Raw genomic sequence first — 18,621 nt, forward strand, 5'->3', positions numbered from 1 at the left:
ACATAATCAAAATATGTTTTGAGAACGGCTCAAACAAGCAGCAGCTCAGCTCTCCCATTAAGCAGCAGAGATATTAGGGGAGTGATATGAGACAGACAAAAATGTAAAAGTGTTCACATGTTTACATTTATGAGATTTATGTATTGTTAAAGATGTATAGAAGTTGATTCAGGTTGTTCAGTCATGCTTTTTTAAGTTCTGCACTTTATTCTAAGATATACAGTTACATATAAGTTATTTATTAATAAATGTCAAAATGTTTTTGAACCGTACTGAATTTATTTGACGGTCAGTTTTTGATTACAGGCAGACTCTAATAAAACTACCAGGTTACATCAGCATATATCACAGTAACTCAAGTTAGACATTATGATGTTCTGGACCTTTGCTGACTGGACCTCTCTGAATTTTAGCTGAATACCCCTGGCTTAGAAGAAGAGGGACATGAGTCTAGAACTTCTAATGACCCAACATCAGTCAGTGGAGAAAAAATAAGAAAAAGAAAGCAAAGCTAAATGAAACTATTTCAGTGTTTTAATAAGCCTGTTGCTTGTCCTGTGAATACTGCCACTTTAGGGAACACTACAGCTGGAGCTAAGGTTAACATTTAGGAAAGGGAGCCTGATGAAGAGGAAACATCAGCTCTACCTGATGAAGGGGAAACATCAGCTCTACCTGATGAAGGGGAAACATCAGCTCTACCTGATGAAGGGGAAACATCAGCTCTACCTGATGAAGAGGAAACATCAGCTCTACCTGATGAAGGGGAAACATCAGCTCTACCTGATGAAGAGGAAACATCAGCTCTACCTGATGGAGAGGAAACATCAGGTCTACCTGATGAAGAGGAAACATCAGCTCTACCTGATGGCAGGAGGAGGAGCTGCTGACGCTATAATGTCTATAAGTATCTAATTGGTAGTTTGAAATAAAGGAGCTGCTGCTGCTGCGTGTGTGTGTGTGTGTGTGTGTGTGTGTGTGTGTGTGTGTGTGTGTGTGTGTGTGTGTGTGTGTGTGTGTGTGTGTGTGTGTGCGCGTGGACATGTGAGTGCACACGCACATATATGAGAACCTGACCTGGCTTTGGTTTATGAGGTTGGAGTATACCCAGTAGAAAAAACTAGACGACACCACTGGTTATGACTGTCATTACTGTGTACACGACTTGCTTTGATTTAGACTTAGGGGAAGTGCAGTGGGGGCAGGCAATACAATGAAAGTCAGTCTGTCTATGAATGCCAGCGCAAGAGCTTTATTGTGATGGGCAGGAGCTTTATTGTGCACTGGCAGGCTCCGAAGCCCCGCCCACCAATGAAACGGAATATGGAGTCGTATTTTCATTTTGGGGCTGAAAACGAAAAAACGAAAAAACGAACCGTTTCCTGTTTTGTTTGTTTGTTTGTTCAAAACGAAAAAACGAAAAAACGAACCGTTTCCTGTTTTTTTGTTTTTTGCTCAAAACGAAAAAACGAAATAACGGCTTGATTTTTTGTTTCTGCTTGTGTGTTTTATAGCCAGGAAACAAACGGATAAAACGTACCTTGTCCGTACCTTGTCCTATGAATTAAGATTTTTTAAATGTTTTTTATTCATATTTATAATGTAATTTATGGAATTAACTGCATGCAGTAATATTTTTTTCAATATACTGTTTGAATTTCAAATTATGACTGCATTAGTTCAAACATTCTCCCCTCGTACAACATTACGACATGTATGCCCCCCCCCCCATTTTATGACATGGTACATTCCAAATGGAACGGCCAGAAAGAGTCCGACGACTGTAGTCTGCAGTGGGTCAGTTGCAGCAGGCTACCTGTGCACAATTCTGCCGTTTGCAAGACTGTTGGAAATCCTATAAACTGACTACGCCACGGATGAAACTCGAAATGCTTTTTCAGGCATGGATCCTACAACAGTTGCAGTATTGAAAGGTAATGTTAATTTGCTTTTACATGTCTTTGCATGGTCAGCTAATTGTGAAGTTAGCTAAGTCCTCACATGCTAGTTTGAACAAACTGACCTTCTAGCCAAATGTGGGCTAGAAACAGTGAACAGCTACACGAAAAGTCTTGCCGTAAAAATAGTTTATATTATTTTATTGTCAGAAACAGAAGGAACAACTTTTAGGCAGCTATTAACTTTAGCTTTAGCATGTTTTGTGTTGCACGTTAGAATGGTTGCGGAGGGTTGGTAGGGGAGGCGCGCGCGCGCGCGCGCGGCTGGGTTCAAAATCATGGTTAGACTTTAGCTAAATGTAGATATATGTTCCTGCTTAAGCTGTGCTTCTGTGCTGCCACCACTGACTTAACCAGGTTATGACCTCATACTGTATATTTACAGTGTGATTGTATGTGTTTTTCAGCTGCTAATATTAGCACAGAATTGCTTCCCAGTCTGTCTAAGGTGGACTTGCGTGACCTCTTTCCGGGGCCTGAGCACTTTTTCCGAAGGAAAGCCATTTGGAGGACCACTCATGGTGAAAATGAGGTGATATCCGATTTTAACGTTGTGTGGACATTAAACTATGCTGTGATTTACAATTTCAGTGAAACTGTCATGCTCTGTGTCTTTTGTTCCCTGTTCGTTTTTCTGTTTTATTTTGTAGTGTCTATTCTTCCTAACTTTCTCTAGTCTTCCTATTTGTTCTTTGCTACCTGTTTGGTTGTCACTGCATTTTGGCCCAATCCTGCAAAACCTGACGGAAACATTTCCTTTTTGGTGTTGTTGCTTGTAGTGCACTACTTACAATTAATGTGAGATCAATTTTTGTGTTTTTCAGTGTGAAGAACTGGAGCAGCCTCACCCAGGCACCTCCTCTGGAACTTATGATGGTGCATCAATTCCACCTACCCCAAACGCTTTGTCCACTCCTTCTTCCTTCCCTGCACCTGTCCCCTCTTCAAAGCCAGGAGACAGTGCCAGCAGAACTGTACAGCTTCAAAGTCCACAATATGTTGTATACACAGACACAGAGCTGGAGCTGTCAAGAACCACCTTTTTTGAAAAACAGCGTGCTGGACAAGAAGAAGACTTCACACTCTCCAAAGAGCTTCGCTGTCGCATAATAAGGAACACAGTAACAAGCATGATCGCCATAAAGAGAGCTGCAGGGGATGACTTCCGATATCCAAGTAGCCGTGAGCTAACTGCGATGGCTCAGCGTCTGATTGTATACTACCCAATGCTGCGGGACAGGTCTGCAGCCAGTGGAGCTGAGTGGGTAGGAGGATATGCTTTATTTGGGATCGGAGCTTTTATGCCGTAATTTCATTACGATCAATGTGATTTTTACGTTCCATGTTTTTGTCAGGAATCTGTGAAGAAGCAGCTTTTGAGAAGGGTCCAAAATGTGACAACCCCCAAAAAGAAGCAGGGAGCAACTCCTTCAAGAAAGAGGCGACTGGCCATCAGCTTTGAGAGCAGCAGCCATGGGTCACCCACTGATGACAGCGGGTCCAATGCTTCAACTTTGAGCTTGGAAACATCACCGCAGTCTGGAGGCACTTCCCCGGAGGCTGAACAGGTGGATGGTAAAAGCACATACTGAGATTGTATTTTTGTATTAAAATTGCTACAAGTATTGAAAAGGGGGAGTGCCTTTAAGGTATTAATCATTAATCATCAAGATTATCTTTTCATGATAGCAGCTTTAGCTCAGTCTGGTTCTGGTGGATCAGCTGGAAAGAGCAGAGAGAAAGAGAGAGAATACTCCTGCTGACTTAAGACTTCAGACTCGTAACTATTACTTCACTGGAATACGCTAAAGAAATATTGTATTTTATTATCAATAAACATCTACTCCATATAGAGTTGAGTTGTGAGAAAGTGTGGTGAGTTGTTGCGGATGTACTGTCACATTTCTTTTTAGAAGTCATTTATACATGGTTTAGTTTTAGATACAAACATTGAAATGATTAAACTAAAAGTCAGTAACTTTGAATATTTGTATGTTTCTTCAAACTGTAATGGCAGAAAGTGAAACAGTAATCATAATTTCATTTCAACAATAGGGCCTGAAACTACTGACAGCCCACAGAACCAGGCCAGACACTACAAAGTTCTGCAGAAGCTATACAAATCCAAGCCCAGGCCCAACAAGAAGGATGTTGCCCAGCTGTTGGACCTGGAATACCAAGCAAGACGGGCTTACATCGACTCTGATGTTCTGAAGGAGCACGACAGACCTACCAAGATTCTTCAAGCATATCCCTGCTTCAGAGAAGTGGATCATGTAAGCAAATCAAATCATTTTAAGTTGATTTATGTTTAATATGATTGTATGTGGGGCTGCACAGTGTCGTAGTGGTTAGCACTTTCACCTTGCAGCAAGAAGATCCCCGGTTCAAATCCCGGCCTGGGATCTTTCTGTATGGAGTTTGCATGTTCTCCCTGTGCATGCGTGGGTTTTCTCCGGGTACTCTGGCTTCCTCCGACAGTCCAAAAATATGCTGAGGTCAATTGGTTACTCTAAATTGTCCATAGATGTGTGAATGTGCGTGTGATTGTCTGTCTGTATATGTAACCCTGTGACAGACTGGTGACCTGTCCAGGGTGTCCCCCGCCTTCGCCCGAGTCAGCCCCGACCCTAATGAGGATAAAGCGGTGTATAGAGGATGGATGGATGGATGCATGATTGCATGTATGTTAGTTTACAAATGATAGATTGTTAGCCATTTTCCATTTTTTAAATTAAGGACAGATGTTGGCCAGGTTCTTTTTTGCACAAATTGTTTCATAATTCACAAAGCAGGTCACTCTGCAATTTCTACTTACATAGAATAGAACTTTATTGCTCCCCGAAGGGAAATTCATTTGTTTGGTCTTTACATAATGGGTCCAGACATTTTTTATTGACTAGATTTTGATTGGAATGTTGATTTAACAGGTATTTGCTATGTGTCCTTTTGTGGTAGATAATGGATGAACTGCAGCGGATCCTCAATCAAGGAAACCCCCACTTCATACCTGAACTGAAGAACCGCTGGAAGACCTTTTGTGAGAAGATCCAGTTTTATGGCGTTTTCAAAAAAGTCATGAGACCTCCACTGGCTGATAAAGGTAATTACTTATCATTTGATGACTTAAGAATCCATGAGCTGACCACAGTAGTCAGTGCTGCTGGTGCTGCTCAGTTTCACACATCCACCAAGTATTTTCCATTTACATAACTTGTCAACCATCCTAACCACTTCTACCATGTGCTTTTTTCATTTTCCCACCTGCAGTTTACTGCTTCTTGCAGTCTCTCCCAACCACACTCACTTATGTTTCTTGTCTTGTTACTCTGTTTTATGTAGTTTTTTGCATAACTGACTGCAGTAAATAAAATTAGGTGGTTTTGTTTTTCACAGTAAAGCGAGGGGTTGCGATGATGAAAGCTTTGCCAGACGTCTTCCCATCACCCATTGCTCCACCCAAGAAGTTGGGGCATGCAAGTGAGGCCATTCTTCACATCTTGAGGTAAAAAAATGATGTTTGATAGTTTTTCACATGCTTTACAACAGGGCTATTAAACTCTATTGTTAAGGGACCGCATTTTTAGACATTCTCCTGATTTTTTTTTATTGTAAATATTTGCTTTTGATACATCACACCACTGCATTTTGAAAACATTCATATTGCCACACTGAGAAAGGAATAGGCCTACTTTAAGAAACTGGGTGAAGCGCTCAGTTTCATTTTCTTTGCAACATAAGCTGTGATACAGCCACAGAAGTAAACAAATTTGAAAGAGATGTATTCTACAGCACATCATATGTCATGTGGCATATAATGTGGTCAATTCTGACATCTCCTATCAAGCTACATCACGGCACTTCTTAAGTACTAAAAAGAAGCAAACGACAGGATTGAGTAAAGACATTTCAGAAATTAAACAATCACTGAACTCGCCTGTGTATTTGATCCCACAAAACAGAAATGATAAATGCTTCCAATATTTTGACATCAGACTGCTTTTACTGCCTTAACCCAGTGAAGCTGTTTATGAAGAATATTGTTGCATTACTAGAGCCTGGCAATGACCAAAGAAAAATGTCTAACATTACAAAGAGCATATCTGGACGACTCACATCAGTCAGGCAAAACAGAATGACAGCTGTAGTTGCAGGCAGTGTAGTAGGCTCCTTGACACACATCCATAAAAAGTAATAAACACTGGCTCACAACTACTTTGTTTCTTTTACACTTAACTTTCTTGTGTCACTTCCACATATTCATTTTTATTTCAATTATAGACAAAGACGAGCATTGCTACCCTGCCACATATCCATTTAGTTTACTCTCATAAACACACACACAAATAAGCTTCAATTCACACTTAATTAGCCTCATATTTCTATTTGTGTTTCAGTCTGTGGAAGACCCCAACGCTTTCCTGAACGCAAGACCGCTCTCCAGCCCTGTAGTGATCGTCTGTGAGAGCAACTGCATTCTGGCCATCGGAACCATGCCTGTGCTGATCTTCCCAAAGGAGGACATCTCAGTGTGATGTACATCATGGCATGCTGCTACACCTTTCACCTCACATACCCCAAGTGCATAACCACACTCCTCTCTGTGCTGCAGACAGAGGTCCTCATGGATGCCATCCATGACCAAGACATGACTTCTTCATATAAAAAAGCTATGGCTGAGTGGAGGAAGTTCAGTGAGTAGGCTTGTACGTTGTTCTGTAGTTCCAGAAAATGTTAGATGAGTCAGTTTGTTCAGGTCTTAGCATTTGTTCAGGGCTCCTCAGAGCACTTTCTTCTGTAAAATGTTTTTGATACAGATTGCACCTTAAATATAATAAAGAGGTGAAAAGAAATTGGATTTGTATCTTCATTTAAGCAAGTGACATTTACTGTTCTTGTAGTCAGGATCACTGATTATAAGCATGAATATTTTTGAATTCCACAGCATTTGGCTCATTTTAAGAATTTTAAGAAAATTATCCTACATAGAGAGAAAAATATTCTGAACTGTTGCCGTTCCATCAAGAAAAGTAAATTAGATTTTAGTATAACTTTTCAAGTCATGTAATGCTTACTACATATCATTATGTCAAGACAATGGCACGAGCATTTGCTTCATTTCAGAATATTTTTCAACATATTGAGAAAAGAGCTCTCATATTTTTTATTTCTTCCAAGAAAAATGCACTTGTTATTAGTGAGAATATACTAATTTTAAGGTATTTTGGGTTTCATTGAGGTTAGATATTTTTACTTGTTTTGGAAAATCTTGACAAGCCAAATTTTCTTGTTCTGTTGGCAGATAATTTTGCTTAGTTTAAGTAATATGTCACTTGTTTTTGTGGGGTTTTTTCTTGTTTTTGAAGGAGGACTTTTTGCAGTGTAGGAGAAGTAAAGAAGGGGAAGTTCATACGTCAGGTGGCAGATGAAGATGGACAGAATGACTTTTCAGCCCATCAGGTCATCCATGAACAAATGGAGACAGATCTTACATTATATGAGATGGAACATTTAAATTTTACTTCAACATAATTGATGGCACAATTTACCCCCAACATGTTTTCTGCAAAGGCTCAACTAAGTCCAAGTTTGTTCCCTTTGGAAAGCCATATTCCTCATATACAATGACTACACCAGTGTTTCAGCATTTTACATGAACCCAAATTTATCCACTGTGTGCTTTCTTTACAGTAAATATGACAGCTAAAAGTTTAAAAAATAACAACATTACATATATGCTGCTTTGTTTACATTTGAACGAGGTAGTGCTGCATTTAAATCAGGGTGCAGACAGTTCTGCACAGTGTCTTCCAGATTTCAACAAGACAACAGGACGACTTGAAACGAGCAGGACATCGAGATTAATCTCAACTTTAACCTTTCAAGAAAACCCAAAGAAGCCAACATTTTTGAGGTAAGTGACTTCACTGCTCTGCTTGATGAAGCAAACACCAGAGGAAACATTCAGAAGGAAGTTTTAAAATCTATTTTTCTACAACTCTGTCCAATTTGTAATGAAATCTGTGAGTCAGAACAGGATGTAACACTCAGTTTTGTACTTGTCTTGTAATTTTTAACATCTTGTTATTAAAAAGTAAGATCTTAGCAGTGTGGAAGGGAAGTGATGTGTTCAGGTTTGGTCATAACTGGATAAAACCAACTCCTGTAAAGAGCAGGACAAACATGTTTGTTAAGACAAAATATGGTTTTAAAGCTCCAAACTTGGAATAAATTGACTATAACCATGACCAAATACATAGATATGTTGGGATAGCAGGATTTTTCTACTGGGAAATATTCATTTTGGAGAATATAAAGATAATCTGATGTGTTGATGTGAGCAAGAGTTAAGATCACTTTTTTCTGATCAGTAAATTCATTCAGTAAGTGTAATAAGTAAGGTAATAGCTCATTCTGTTTCCTTAACTTGCAACATGGAATCCAAAATGAAATTGGATTAAGCTATCCAGTAATATTTTTGTTTTTGGTGCTACAACTTGTCATATCTGCTCAATCAGTTACTAAAGTTCATCACATTTTCTTTTTCATTTTTCTGACCAAGCATTTAATGTTAAAAAAATCTTCTGTGTGTTTTATTTTGTATTATCCTGGCATGAAAGTAGAAAAGTGTCAGAAAATATCATTGGTTGATTTCTGCATTATTGTTTTTTTGGGGTAATGTGTGCTCAAAGATGAGACTTTCAGTGACAATTTCAATTATTTTTTAAATTTGATTTTGATTTGTAAATAAACATACTGAACACATTTCTAAAAGTTAGCCTTTTTCATATATTTGAAATGTATTTTATGTGAGAAAAAATCTGTCAAATGAGACATGGTTGAGCAGAAAATGTTCTAATAAATGAGAGATTTCAACAATTTATAACAACATTACTCAGAATATGTCACTATAAGTTATTAAGTGCAGATAGATGAGGAAAACAGGGCCAGTTTTAGTCATTTAAAATGCCATTTTCAAAATTAAACAATGCTGAGAAATTTTAAATTGTTTTTAAAGGCATTGTAGAATTCATGGCAAACACAAAATCTCTGAGTGGAGACACCATTTCAATTTATTTTATTGAGTTATTTATTCGTTTATTGAGTAGTTCAGTGAAACCAGCTTAACACCAAACTCAGAGACTTCCACATTTCAGCAAAATCTAGATAAACAAACTTTTGTGAAGTAAGTAACTCCACTCTTCTGTTTAATGAAGTAAAACTTTGGAGTTTCTGAGGAAACATCCATGTAGTTTTGCTGCAATACTGTCCAATATGCCTTATAACACAATTCAGAACAGGTTGTAACACTCAGTGCTGTTGTTTTATGATAATTGGTTCAATATTCAGCAAATATGATTGAAAACTGAGATCACTACAGTGTGGTAGATTACCAATGGTTCAACAAGACATCCATAGAATATGGTTCTCATTTGTGTCTGCTTCACTTTCAGTCTTTTTTGACAAGATAAAAATGAACAATCAAAGTTCATCCTCATCCTCATCTTCCTCTGAGGAGAGTACTACAAGGCATCCTTTCGAAGTCCCAGAAGACTACAAGTTGATGCAAAACCTGGAACATGGAAGCTGTGGATTTGTGCCGGAACGTATGACAAACAACACTGAAGAGCACGAGGCCATAAAGGTGTCCGAACGGAACTGTCAAGACCATGAGGTAAGACACTGATTCCAGCTGAACAGTGACACAAAAAAGACATTGTTTTAAAAAGAGGTAGTACCACGACAAGATTCTGAGTAGTGGTACTGCTCATGTTATGTACTTTTTAGTTGTTGAGAAGAACTGATTGGACTCTGTGGCTCAGCAAACATATTGTCTCTCCACAGGTGAAAATCCTGAACAAACCCATGAGCCACAACTCAAAGGAGAAGGACAGAACCCCCCCAGTGATATCCTCGACCATCCCTCTATCACTAGAAGCGACCTCAGCAGCAACTCCCCCACCAGCAGTTGGTAAGTGTGTTTCTGTTTACTTTGTACACAGGTTGTGAGACATTAGCAGCCCAGCAGGTGACAGAAGACTGATATGGACTTTTGTTGATTTTCATGTTTACATTCTCTGCTTGTCGGATGTAAACCCAACCGTGTATGTTTTCTTTTTTAGCGATGAATCTAGACCCTCCACCACCGTGTCCATCATGGTTAAGCCTGCAGATCCAGAGAACAGAATCAACCTGACAGGCTTGCCTGATGATGAAAGTGACCTGAAGAGCAGTAAGCTTGAGGACAGTGACACTGCTAAAGACAATGAGAACAACAAGGACAATGATGAAGACACTGAAGTCAAGAAGAAGGCGCAGAGAAAGACAAAGACAAAGAAGAAGAACTACTTCCAATGCGCCTTCTCCTGGATAAAGAAGAAGTGTTCAGGTTTGGTCATAACTGGATAACTAAAACCAACCAGTACTCCTGTAAAGAGCAGACTTCTGTTTAATGAAGTAAACACTTTGGAGTTTCTGAGGAAACATCCATGTAGTTTTGCTGCTATACTGTCCAATATGCCTTATAACACAATTCAGAACAGGTTGTAACACTCAGTGCTGTTGTTTTATGATAATTGGTTCAATATTTAGCAAATATGATTGAAAACTGAGATGACATCAGTGTGGTAGATTACCAATGGTTCAACAAGACATCCATAGAATATGTTTCTCATTTGTGTCTGCTTCACTTTCAGGCTTCTGTGACAAGCTCAAAAAGAACATTCAAAGTTCATCCTCATCTTCCTCTGAGGAGAGTACCACAAGCCAGCGTTCCGAAGTCTCAACAGGCTACACGTTCGTGAAAGAAATCGGACATGGAGGCTTTGCATTAGTGGTGGAATGTGTGAAGAACGACACCGAAGAGCACGTGGCTGTAAAGGTGCCCGAATGGAGCAATCTAGACCATGAGGTAAGACACTGATTCCAGCTGAACAGTGACACAAAAAAGACATTTTTCAAAAAGAGGTAGTACTACTACAATATTCTGAGTAGTGGTACTGGTGATGTTATGTACTTTTTAGTTGTTGAGAAAAACTGATTGGACTCTGTGGCTCAGCAAACATATTGTCTCTCCACAGGCGGAAATCATGAAAAAGCTCGTGAGCCACAACTCGAAGCAGTCAAACATCATCGACTACAAAGGAGACGTCTTCATAAAAAATAAGCGGCAACTGGTGTTTGAAAAATTGGACATCAGCCTGTGGGACTATTTGCGGAATTCACAACAGCCAATGCCACTGGAACACGTCCGCACAATTATTGAGCAGGTATGACCTTCTATTGTCTCCTTATATTTCTCTCCTTGAGTGGTGCTAGAATCAACATGGGTGTTTCAGGAACCTTTACAACTTCTGCTTTTATTGTCATGTGACAGATTTCTTTAACAAACTCCTGATAAATGTTGTTACTTGCAGCTGGCTGTAGCTCTGGATACGACAAAGAGTGCTGGCATAATCCACGCTGATCTGAAGGAAGACAACATCATGATGGTGGATCGTGTGAAGCAGCCCTTCAGAGTCAAACTCATTGACTTTGGTGAGGCCGAGTACAGCTCCAAAACCAAAGCGGGAAAGCTCCTCCAAGTAGTTGCATATAGGTATGAAATACTGATACTTTTTAAACTTCTTTAATTCAGCGCTGTCTCCTTATTGTCTACTGTGTCACATCTTCATTTGATGTTTTTTCCACTTTCAGAGCTCCAGAAATCATCCTGGGCCTGCCGTATTCTGAGGCCATCGACATTTGGTCATTAGGCTGCGTGATGGAGAGGATGATGACTTCAGATGGTCTCTTCGGAACAGACTCCGAATACTGGACAGTGAGTAAATTACTGCAGCTGAAACACATTAGAAGCCGTCACAGGATTAGCTTCAGGTCTAACACGGTGTTATGTTTTGTTTGCAGCTCCTACGCATGATCGGTCTGTTGGGTCCGCCGCCACAACATGTCATCGATGCTGGACGAAGATCAGAATTATTTTTTCAGAAAATGCCTGATGGTTTGTGGCAGCTGAAGGTACAATACTCCTACTGTGATTTTACCTCTGACCTTTACTCACTCAATAAGATAAAGACTTTAGTAAGCATGATTGTTTTCTTCTTTCAGAGACCTACAGAGTGTTTTGGGACCCATTTCGACGACGCAGTTTACCAGTTCAGCTCTCTGGATGAAATCGAAACGGTACGTTAGGAAGCAGCAGCTAGTTGCTGAAAATTCACCTTCATTTATGGCATTCACATTTCACGGTGGAAGGTGATTTGACCACTGTTGGACTTTCAAAATGTTTTCTGCACCAGGTGTGCTCTGAGACGGACAACCTAGCAGAGGCTGATGAGAGGAAGGAGTGCATCGAGCTCCTGAAGGCGATGCTTCAATGGGACGAGAAAGACAGAATCACCCCCAGTGGTATCCTGAAGCATCCCTTTATCACGAGAAGCTACCTCAGCAGCAACTCCCCCACCAGCAGTTGGTAAGTGTGTTTCTGTTTACTTTGTACACAGGTTGTGAGACATTAGCAGCCCAGCAGGTGACAAAAGACTGATATGGACTTTTGTTGATTTTCATGTTTACATTCTCTGCTTGTCGGATGTAAACCCAACCGTGTATGTTTTCTTTTTTAGCGATGAACCGAGACCCTCCACCAGCCTGTCCATCACGGTTAAGCCTGCAGATCCAGAGAACAGAATCAACCTGACAGGCTTGCCCGATGATGAAAGTGACCTGAAGAGCAGTAAGCTTGAGGACAGTGACACTGCTAAAGACACTGAGACCAGCAAAGACAGAAACAATGATGAAGACACTAAAGGCAATGAGAAGGACCAGAGAAGGACAAAGACAAAGAAGAAGAACTGCTTCGAACGCATCTTCTCCTGGAGAAAGAAGACGTTCTGCTGCTGCTGCTGTGTCCAAGTTTAAGGATGTGATACATCTGATGTGATGAACTGAGCAGCACTAATGGACTGGATCCACATTTCGGACTTACAGTTCCTTTTTTTTTGTTTTTTGTTTTTTTGTTTTAAAATCAACAAAAGTCCGTATCAGTTCCTGACCTCAGCATCGTTCGCTGGGTTTACCTTCACCCCAACCGGTCGAGGCAGATGGCCGCCTTGTCTGAGCCTGGTTCTGCCGGAGGGTTCTTCCTGAAAAAGGGAGTTTTACCTCCCCACTGTCGCCAAGTGCTTGCTCAGACAGGGAATCCAAAGGAAACTTTGGATTTGTTGGATTTCTCTGTATTATTTTGTCTTTACTTTCCTCATTGAAGTGTCTTGTGATGACCCATTTGAACTGGTGAATAAAATGTATTGAAAATGAATTGAAAGTTTCACCTAAAAAGTGTCTGGATTTTGGTCACATGGTTGATGCTCACAACTGCCCTGAGTCAGTTGTGGCTTCTCAGTTGCCGTGCAGAGCAGAGAGTCTTTGGGTTTCTTTTTTTATTTACAATTTCCATCGTTATTTTTGGTGAATTTTTAAATTTGACATTTTAAATAAAGTGACTACAATGAAATCTGACAATTTTAGGCTTATTTTCAAGATGCTTTCTCTCTGTAACCACACAAAACTGATGGTATTTATGACAAACAGTGGGAAAGTTGAACCACTCTTTCCATTTTTACAGTTTCTGGCTCTAAAAAGAGTGTGCATTTTGAAGATTTTTGAAAAACAAAACATGCCTTGTAAACAAAGTGGTGCTACAAGGGTTAAAAGGGACAAGCACATCTCATTGCAATGAGTGATGAAGTTATTTTTCCTGCACTCTGCAACTTACAAGTCTCCCATAACTATCAGTCTTAATCATTTGTAATCCTTTACATTTTCGTTGTGCAGTTAATTTTGCGGAGCTCATTGTTTGCTCAGACGGTCAGGCATTTCCTCATGGAGCTAAAATAGAGACAGTATTGGTTGTCATTGAAAAAAAAAAGAATTTACCATTGAAAAAAATAGTTATTGAAAACACAATTTCCTCTGCTGTAGTCTTGACGGTCGGACTTCCCCAAACCAAAGAAAAACAAATTACAAATCTAAAACAACCACATTTTCAAAGCAAAAAAAACAAAAAAAATTATTATTGAATTTTTTTGTTATCCACTCATTCCTTTTGCTGTCAAACTACAGTTCCAGTAGGTTCTCCTCTGTTTTCTTTTTTTCCACCATGTTTGTTTGTTTGCTGCATGGGCGTAACCACCATCTCAGAAGTGAGGGGGACACATTTTTCAGAGCGATTTATCATTCTCTTACATTTAATTGCACCGTCCTTAGTGGCTAAAGAACCACATAATCCCTAACAGCCACAGTACAATACCAGGGGACCAACTAGGCTAGTTCTTTAAACTATAAAGTATAAAACTTTAAACTATAAAATCTAAAGTTTTAGTGGCCAAACTCTAGTTGAGTTGACAACAATGTCCCTTGAACATCTACTGGACGAGTAGCCAAAGGTGCCAAACACTGAACATGAAATGATCAGTACTGCCTGGTTTCTCCCTGCAATAGGTATCTTATTTTCAGGAAGTTATAATCTCTCCTTACCTGTAAAGACCCTACATCCTTGTCCCTGCTGCTGGCCTCTGATCCATCTCATCCCTGACTCTGCTCTTTCTGTTATGGCAATAAACATAAAAAAATGTGGTAAGAAAAATTCTGAAATAGCATTAGGAAGAGTAAAAATTGCAGTAGAATTTAACCTCAAAATCACTTTAACCCACAGATACATATTTTTTTCTCAGCCACTTCTATATATATTTTTTCACCTCTGCAGACCCTGCATGGTCAACATTACTGCTGGCCGCCGCCTCTGGTCCATCTCCTGCCTGACTCTGCTCTTTGTTATGGAAATAATCATTAAAAAATCTGAAAATCAAAATTCTGAGATAGAATTATAAGGAGAAGGAGTAAAAAATAGTTTTAAATTTACACCATAGATAGCCTATTCTTTTTTCTCCTCCCTGACTCTCCTCTTTTGGGACCAAAAGACTTAAATACATGGAGATCAATTGTGAGCACATATCTATACATAATTCAACCGACTCATCAGTCATCAAACTCTGAACGTCTTAAAACAAAAGGCACAACATTCTGACTGACATCTCTGACCTCAGATGATTCAAGAAATGCTACTGGAGCAGGTTTTTGATTATGAGAATCTTATTATGGAACTCAATACTGATGAAAACTCTTGTTTTAAAATATGAGTCAGTTGGTGTCAAGTCAAATGGTATTGAAGAAATGTGAGATGTGGAAAGTGCGGGGGACATGTCCCACGCGTACCCCGCGTCCGTTACACCCATGAGTGACAGCAACATTAAATGACTTGTGGAATAAATGTCATTTTAAAAATGCAAGATGCAAGCAGTGCAAAAAATTGTTGTGCAGATTTTATCATGGTTTGAGATGGAGATATGTTATAGTCTGGTTGATATGAACATCAGCCAGTGATGCTGATGTTGTGAAGTCTTACAGCAGATGATATGAATGACCTGTGATAGCGCTCCTTCTTGCAGGATGAATATCTTAGTCTGCTGCTGAAGGAGCTGTTTAAAGACCCAGCAGTCACATGCAGTGGGTGAGAGGGATTGTCCATGACAGATGTGAACTTTGCCAACATCCTCCTCTCACCCACCTCCTCTATGGAGTCCAGAGAGCAGTCCAGGACAGAACCGGTCCTTATGACCAGTCTGTTCAGTCTCTTTCTGTCCCTTTCAGTGCTCCCCAGCAGACCACTGCATAGAAGATAACAGACGCCACCTCAGTGCCATAGAATGTTCAATAGTTTCCTGTGACATCAGTGAAGGAAACATTTACAGGCTTCATGTTATCCAGAATCCTGCTGCTCAGTTTGAACTTGTTCCAGTAGAAATAATCACATCACTGTGAATTCTACTGACCTTCACTGAACAAGCTGGTTTAGAATTGGTTTGAAGATTTTATTGTGAGTTTTTAAGGCCTTACACAGCCAGACAGTAACTCATTGGTTGTGTTTTCACTCCTTATGAACCTGTTGGCTGTTTAAGATCATCAAGCAGAAACCTTCTGACTGTTCCTGAATCTCTCCATGTGACCAGAACTGAATGATTTGAGGACAAAAATTAATGGTGGATTTTGTGACAGCTCTTGTGTTTTGCTAACTGCATTTTTTCAAATTTCAAATTGAAATCAATGAATTTGTCATCCATACTTGTGACACAATGTGATCTTTTGCTGTTCATTAGAGCAGCAATGATTCATCTGTCATTGATTGTCAACTATTAAATTATTAGCTCACAGTTTTGATGATCGATTGATCAGTGGAATATTTTTAACAAAAAATGTCAGAATTCTCTGAGTGCAGTTTCCTTTATGTGAGAATTTTCTGGTTTCTTTCCTCCTCTGTGACAGTAAACTGAGCACCTTTATGCTGTGGATGAAACAAGACATTTGATGTCTGGGACTTCAGGAAGCACTGATTAATGTTGTTCTCCATTTTCTCATATTTTATAGGCTTCATATTACTGGCAGATTAATAAACACTGAATCTCTACTTGCAGCTCCACTGTTCAAGCCCTTGAACTGTGGAAATCATTCCCAGAGGATCTCACAATGAGAACATCAATGTCTTCTTCTCAAACATTAATGATAATAACAACACTTTCAATAATGTTTTAGAACAAGACACTGATGTTCTTATTGTGACTCTGAAATGAATTCTGAAACATTACTGAATATATTAGTATCATAAGTAGTATTACCTAAATGCTATTTCAGCCCCAAACAGACCAAACACCTCCTGACAGCAGATGCTGAGGAGGGTCCTGTATTACCCCCTTTGACTGATTCCCTCCTGATGGATGCTTTAACTGTTCCATCTCCAGCTTGTTAGTGTGAGTTTGCAGTAATGTTAAAGTGAGTTTCATTTCTACAGTGGAAAAGGTTTAGATATAAAAGTATAAGCATCTATTTCATCAAAATGAGTGAAGATACAATAAAAGCATGATTTGAAAAGTGATGATGTAGCAATTATGCATCAAATTTAAGCTTAAAAGTTAAATGAGGCAGCAAACACTGAGGAAGACATGATTGATTTTACTGGTACAGTTTACTTCCTGTGGTTTATTCTGAGCTGGACAGAAAACCCAGATGATATCCTGTCAAACCACAAAGTGTAACAGAGTGTGTCTCCCTCTAGTGGATGTTGTGGAGTTTTCTGTTGTCTTTGCTCCAAAGGTTTTTGTACAGAGTTTTACTGTTTCCTGTCACTGTGGGCTGCAGAGCACAGTAGTACACAGCAGAGTCTGACAGATGAAGCTTCTGGATCTTCAGAGTTACTGATGTCTCGCTGAGTTTAGCATCAAATCTGTGTTTCTGGAACTCTGGACTGTTGTCATCTCCAGTATAACCACGTTTTAAAATGTACTTTGGAAAGTCATTCACTTGTTGTTTGTACCAGAAAAGTGTACGACTCTTGGAACTGGTCTCAAAAGAACAATCCAGTGTAACTGTGTCTCCTTCAGCAGCAATGACATCTCCTGATGGCTGCATCACTTTGTCTTCTCCTTTACACTCTGGAAAAGAACACAACATGCAGAGAAAGACATGAATCAGCAAGATGATCGAATAACAGTCATTGACTGGAAAGTATTCTCTTATATGTAAAACAGACGGAAATTTGATTTAATTCTCTAATTAAAACTCTGTTCATGTTAAATATGTCACCTACCTCTTATTGTGAGCACAAACAAAGTGACAAACAGACTGAAGTTCACTGACAGCATCTGAAAGATGAAGACAATCTGTCTGTTCTTGGATCAAACTCCACTGTGAAAGTTTGTGTCTTTTCTGTACTTGAGTCCCAGTTTAGCTCCTTCCCTTCATCCTTTCCTCCTTCCTCTCACAGCTCTGACTAACAGAGTGTTTGTCTCTGCTGATGACCTCATTCACTCACTAACTTTAAATCACTGGAGGAGAGTAACATGTACAACTTTGTGTCGTCTGCAGATTTCCTGAGAACATCACCAAACAGAAACATGCATATGTGAAACTGAAGAGGTTCCAGGATAAAAGATTCTGACCTCTGGGGCCAATGTTCATGTAGGTGTTTACATATATGAATGTGTCGATATTGTCTTCAAGAAAGACCAATCTTTGCTCCCATTCCATGAACTTCAGAAGTCTCACAGATCTTTAAAATCTGATGTATCCCAGGTATCATAATGTGACGGTTCAGTGTTTTCCTGTTTAGACATGCCACAATGGTGATGTGGACGTATTTGTAGGACCATATAAACTGGTGTTTATGGGTGCTTCCATGGTGTCTTCATGTTGAGATTTAACAACACATGAGGCTCATTCCTCAGTGGATTCACATTTCATTCATTTGCTGAAATAACTTTTGAAGACCCATTGCAATGTCTGTGTTGGAGTTAATGTCAGTTTGTTTTGTCTGATCTTCTTCATTGTATTTGGATCCAAGATAGATGACAACATAAGATCCATTGGAAACAACAGATATGATCAGATGAGACCACTGGAATGATTGATCTGATGGTAAATGTTGACTGGATTCACCACTGACAAGATGAGGAGCAGGATGACAAGAAAATAACAGCAATTAAGAAACGATTAAAATGAATTTTACTCTACATTATGTTGCTGTACTTTGAAAACGTATCATCATGGACAAAATGTT

General features: G+C 39.5%; 2 protein-coding genes across 3 annotated transcripts; both read left to right on the forward strand.

Moving 5' to 3' along the window:
- The first annotated feature begins 1,757 nt into the window (after positions 1 to 1,757).
- LOC127531376 (uncharacterized) lies at positions 1,758 to 7,459 on the forward strand. 2 transcript variants are annotated; one of them, XR_007938428.1, is made up of 8 exons: positions 1,758 to 1,934; positions 2,366 to 3,223; positions 3,314 to 3,533; positions 4,014 to 4,234; positions 4,917 to 5,061; positions 5,355 to 5,463; positions 6,356 to 6,652; positions 7,325 to 7,459. XR_007938428.1 is itself a non-coding variant. In XM_051940549.1 (7 exons), exons 2-7 carry the CDS (start codon positions 3,089 to 3,091, stop codon positions 6,381 to 6,383), a joined length of 858 nt encoding a protein of 285 aa, XP_051796509.1. In that variant the 5' UTR covers positions 1,758 to 1,934; positions 2,366 to 3,088; the 3' UTR covers positions 6,384 to 6,776. The 2 variants fall into 2 exon arrangements, 1 of the variants encoding a protein (XP_051796509.1); XM_051940549.1 differs by lacking the exon at positions 7,325 to 7,459 and having other exon boundaries at positions 6,356 to 6,776.
- A 2,388-nt stretch (positions 7,460 to 9,847) lies between these two features.
- LOC127531374 (homeodomain-interacting protein kinase 1-like) lies at positions 9,848 to 13,272 on the forward strand. The gene is made up of 10 exons (XM_051940547.1): positions 9,848 to 9,930; positions 10,082 to 10,347; positions 10,655 to 10,869; positions 11,039 to 11,227; positions 11,375 to 11,556; positions 11,655 to 11,778; positions 11,865 to 11,975; positions 12,066 to 12,140; positions 12,257 to 12,429; positions 12,581 to 13,272. The coding sequence occupies exons 2-10, from the start codon at positions 10,116 to 10,118 to the stop codon at positions 12,873 to 12,875; spliced, it is 1,596 nt and encodes a 531-aa protein (XP_051796507.1). The 5' UTR covers positions 9,848 to 9,930; positions 10,082 to 10,115; the 3' UTR covers positions 12,876 to 13,272.
- The last annotated feature ends 5,349 nt before the right edge of the window (positions 13,273 to 18,621 follow it).

The sequence above is a fragment of the Acanthochromis polyacanthus genome, chromosome 20 (genome assembly GCF_021347895.1).
Source record: "Acanthochromis polyacanthus isolate Apoly-LR-REF ecotype Palm Island chromosome 20, KAUST_Apoly_ChrSc, whole genome shotgun sequence".
NCBI lineage: Eukaryota > Metazoa > Chordata > Actinopteri > Pomacentridae > Acanthochromis > Acanthochromis polyacanthus.